The sequence below is a fragment of the Aethalodelphis obliquidens genome, unplaced genomic scaffold (assembly GCF_003676395.1).
Source record: "Aethalodelphis obliquidens isolate GAN/ISIS:26980383/991018 unplaced genomic scaffold, ASM367639v1 scaffold2, whole genome shotgun sequence".
Taxonomy (NCBI): domain Eukaryota; kingdom Metazoa; phylum Chordata; class Mammalia; order Artiodactyla; family Delphinidae; genus Aethalodelphis; species Aethalodelphis obliquidens.
In genome coordinates this window covers 149,992-153,334 of record NW_020837946.1, presented here as the reverse complement: position 1 = coordinate 153,334, position 3,343 = coordinate 149,992, and the positions used below count along the sequence as shown (strand labels likewise).

General features: G+C 66.7%; 1 protein-coding gene across 4 annotated transcripts in view; it reads left to right on the top strand.

Moving 5' to 3' along the window:
• The window catches only part of ATG4B (autophagy related 4B cysteine peptidase), a 21,169-nt gene extending 18,144 nt beyond the window's left edge, over positions 1-3,025 (top strand). For 2 of the 4 annotated variants that reach the window (XR_003434716.1, XR_003434718.1), the window contains exons 11-14: positions 529-585; positions 854-947; positions 1,060-1,335; positions 1,858-2,767. Coding sequence is in view for 1 of the 4 variants with exons in the window: in XM_027116120.1 (XP_026971921.1) it covers positions 529-585; positions 854-947; positions 1,858-1,931 (225 nt within the window). In the remaining 3 variants the exon portion in view is untranslated. Of the gene's footprint in view, positions 1-528; positions 586-853; positions 948-1,059; positions 1,336-1,857 lie in introns of all 4 variants that reach the window. The other 2 variants (XR_003434717.1, XM_027116120.1) reach the window with 2 other exon arrangements.
• The last annotated feature ends 318 nt before the right edge of the window (positions 3,026-3,343 follow it).

Genomic DNA, 3,343 nt, shown 5'->3' with positions numbered 1-3,343 from the left:
GGCCGCGGAGGACGGCTGCTCCGGGGAAACAGGCCTCCGTCTTCCGGCCACATCCCGCGTGTTCTCACACCAGGGCCCTGAGAAGAGCCCCGAGTGCCTTTCTGGTTCCCCAGCTTCTTTTTCTCCACGTGGCGGGTTGAGCATTCCCAGTAGCTCATCCCAACCCTGGAGCCCTGCAGACGGTAGCTCCAGGGGGACGGGGTCCGCACGTCTGGTGTCCCCTCGGGAGGGGTCCGCTTATCCCCTTGTGCCGCATGCTGTGGGCCACTAAGGCTTGCGGCCCAGCCCCAGGGGCACGGGGAGGGGCGCGCTCTCTGCTTTGCCCTGACTTGTCATTGTGACCGGCTCACTCCCCGGTCAGTCCAGGCACAGGGCGAGGGTAGAGCTGTGGACGCAGCCCACAGAGGGGCGTAGGGGCTGGAGAGGCGAAGGGGGCCGGGTGTGCGGTGGCCACCACGCCCAGGACGCGCACGGCGGCCGGCGGGTGGGGCGTGTGTGCCACTCGCTTCCTGCTGGCTTTGGTTTCAGGGCTTTTTCTGTGGGACCGAGGACGACTTTAACGACTGGTGCCAGCAAGTGAAAAAGGTTGGTGGGGCCCCGCCCCCGCGCGGGTCTGAGGGTCCTTCCTCCCCTGCTCCGCGGTGCTCGGCTGCACCGCGTCTCGCGCGCCTTGCCTGGTCCTTGGACGCCAGGTGCGTCCTTGCTGTGATCAAAGCGCGGGGCCAGACTCTGCTGGAGGCTCACTGGGATTTCCAGTCCCGAGTCTGGGTGGTGAGGGGTGGCGGGCTTCCTGCCTGCGCACGGCGCCTCCCTCCGCCCACGGGGCCCCTGATGCGCTGTGTCCTGCTGACAGCTGTCCCTCCTTGGAGGCGCGCTGCCAATGTTTGAGCTGGTGGAGCGGCAGCCTTCCCACTTGGCCTGTCCTGACGTCCTGAACTTGTCCTTAGGTGAGTCCGGATGCCCCAGGGCCCCGTCTCAGGTGGGGACGGGGGCGTCCCCTGTCTTGAGGCTGGGGGTGCTGCCTGCGTGATGCTTCTGCCCTGCCCTCCACCTCCCCAGGTCCCGTCCCAGTTGCCTTTGACCTTTCACGCTGTGCGGCCCCTCAGCAGCCCCTCGTGAGTGGGGCCAGGGACGCTGCTGGTGCTGCCCTCCCTCCTCCCACCCGCTTGGGCCAGCACACCCGCAGCCCGCCCGGGCCCTTCCGCGCTCCTCCCGTGGCCCCTGGTCCTGACAGCCGGACCAGGCCAGGCTTCCTGTGCTGATGTGGCATAGGTGGCTCCGTCCCCACTGCCCGGTGGCTCTGGGCTTGGGGGCGCCTCCCCCAGAGTGCATCAAGTACGTGGCACGTGGGGAAAGGGGACCCACCGGGGGGCCCTGAGCACATAGGGACTGCCCTGGGGAGGACTACAGACCACGCCTCACGGGAACCGCGGGGGTCGGGGTGCCAGCGCCAGACTCAGGACAGATGCCCCACCACACCCGGCTGGTGCAGGGGGCGGGCACCCCTCCTGGGATGGGACCCTTGCCCTCCTGGCCCCCGTTGCTTCCCTCTGGGCTCTGGTGAGGGGCGTGTCTGCCCCCAGCTGCACATGCCCTCACCCGCCCAGGCCCTTGTCCCTGTGCTCACAGGGCAAGAACCCCTCTCCCACCTGCTCGGACCCCCCGCCCGGGAGGAGGGCGCCTCAGCCGGGTGGTCCGGGCACCCTCCGGCCTCCCTCCGCGCCCTGGCCGGTCCGGCGCTGGGCAGGACCGCCCCTTCATGGGGCGGGTGTGCTCACACGGGCCCTTGCTCCTCGGCCCGCACCCCAGGCTGAGCCACGCCTGGCACCTGCTGAGGTTTTGTCGTGTTCCTTCTAGATGCTTCTGACGTAGAGCGACTGGAAAGATTCTTTGACTCAGAAGATGAAGACTTTGAAATCTTGTCCCTTTGAGGATCCTGCAGTTGGGGGACGGTCTCACTGGCCCTGCAGGGGCGCTCGGCCGCCGCATCTCATCCCGCCCGCCGCCGCCCGCCCGCCTGCCGCCCACAAAGAGGCCCGCGCCGCTGGAGACCCAAGCGCCAGACACGCACGAGGGGCTCTCCCGCCACACTGCCAGCCCTGCCCAGCCCCGCTTCCTCCTGGGCTCCAGGCCCGGGTTCGCTTTGGAATTAAAGTCCTGTTTGAAGTTTCGTGACGGACATGGCTTCTGTTGGGCGTGTCCTGAGCCAGGCTCCGAAGACGTGGCCTCCAGGGCCATCGCGGCGGGAGAAGGGGCCGAGGAACCACGGCCTGGGCCTCCTCGCATTGGGAGGAGAGGAGCAAGGGGTGGGGGCGGTGAGGCCCAAAGACATCGCCGTGCAGGTGGCACCGGGACAGACGCGCCGCCAGAGCCGCAGGTGAGGCCGTGGGGCCCCCGAGCTGCTGCTTGCCTGTCGCTCCAGCATCCCCGGGGCCTTCTTCCGCCTCCCGGTCAGCGAGGCTTCAGATGGTTTGGGGCCGGAGGGTCAAACCTCAGCTTTGTGCCTCTGCCCCTCGCGCCCGCTGGAGACCTTCTGGACGGACGCCAGCACCCGCCTCCTTCATTCAACCTGTGTTCTGGGCCCCGGGCACCGCCGCACGCAGTGGCTTTTGTCCCACCAGGGAGCGCAGGCGGGGGTTTGGGAGCCCAGGAGGTGGCAGCCTTCTCCCCGGGGGCCTTCCTTGCGGAGCCCTCGCCGGCCCAGCGAGCGAGCAGAGGGCATCCCGGCCCCCCAAGTGTTGCTGACGTGAGTGCTTCCCTCCATCTCCCATTCTCTCTCCCCTTCATCCCCCCGTCATCCATCAGGTGGAGTTGGGTGGGAAGGTTTCCATTCCTTCTGCTGCGCCGCTGCTGGCAGGGCCGGGGGTCTCGCTGCAGCTCCTGCTGGCGGCACGGACGGCGGAGGTGGGGGCCACCCTGAGCAGCGGGGGCTGTGTCTCGCGTGTGTCGGGAAAGGATTACTGAGGAGCGCTCACTCTTAGCCGTACAGTGCGCGATTCTTAATGGCAAATAATAACAGTTTCAATAGAAAACAAGGTTCGTCTGTGTCTTGATTTTCTCGGAGATATTTTCGGAGCTGTAGTTGGACATGGTAAGAATGAGAACAAGTGTTTTCTAAGCTCACGAGGGTTCTGAGGAAGGACTTGGTGGATGGACGCGCTGAGCTCGTTTGTTGCCAGGCCTCCTATTTGGACCTGGTTCCGCGACACTGATTCTCGACTCTCTCTGACTCGTGTGGTTTGCGTTGAAAGCAAAAAATGCAGGGGAGGGGCTTCCCTGGTGGCGCAGTGGTTGAGAGTCCGCCTGCCGATGCAGGGGACGCGGGTTCCTGCCCCGGTCCGGG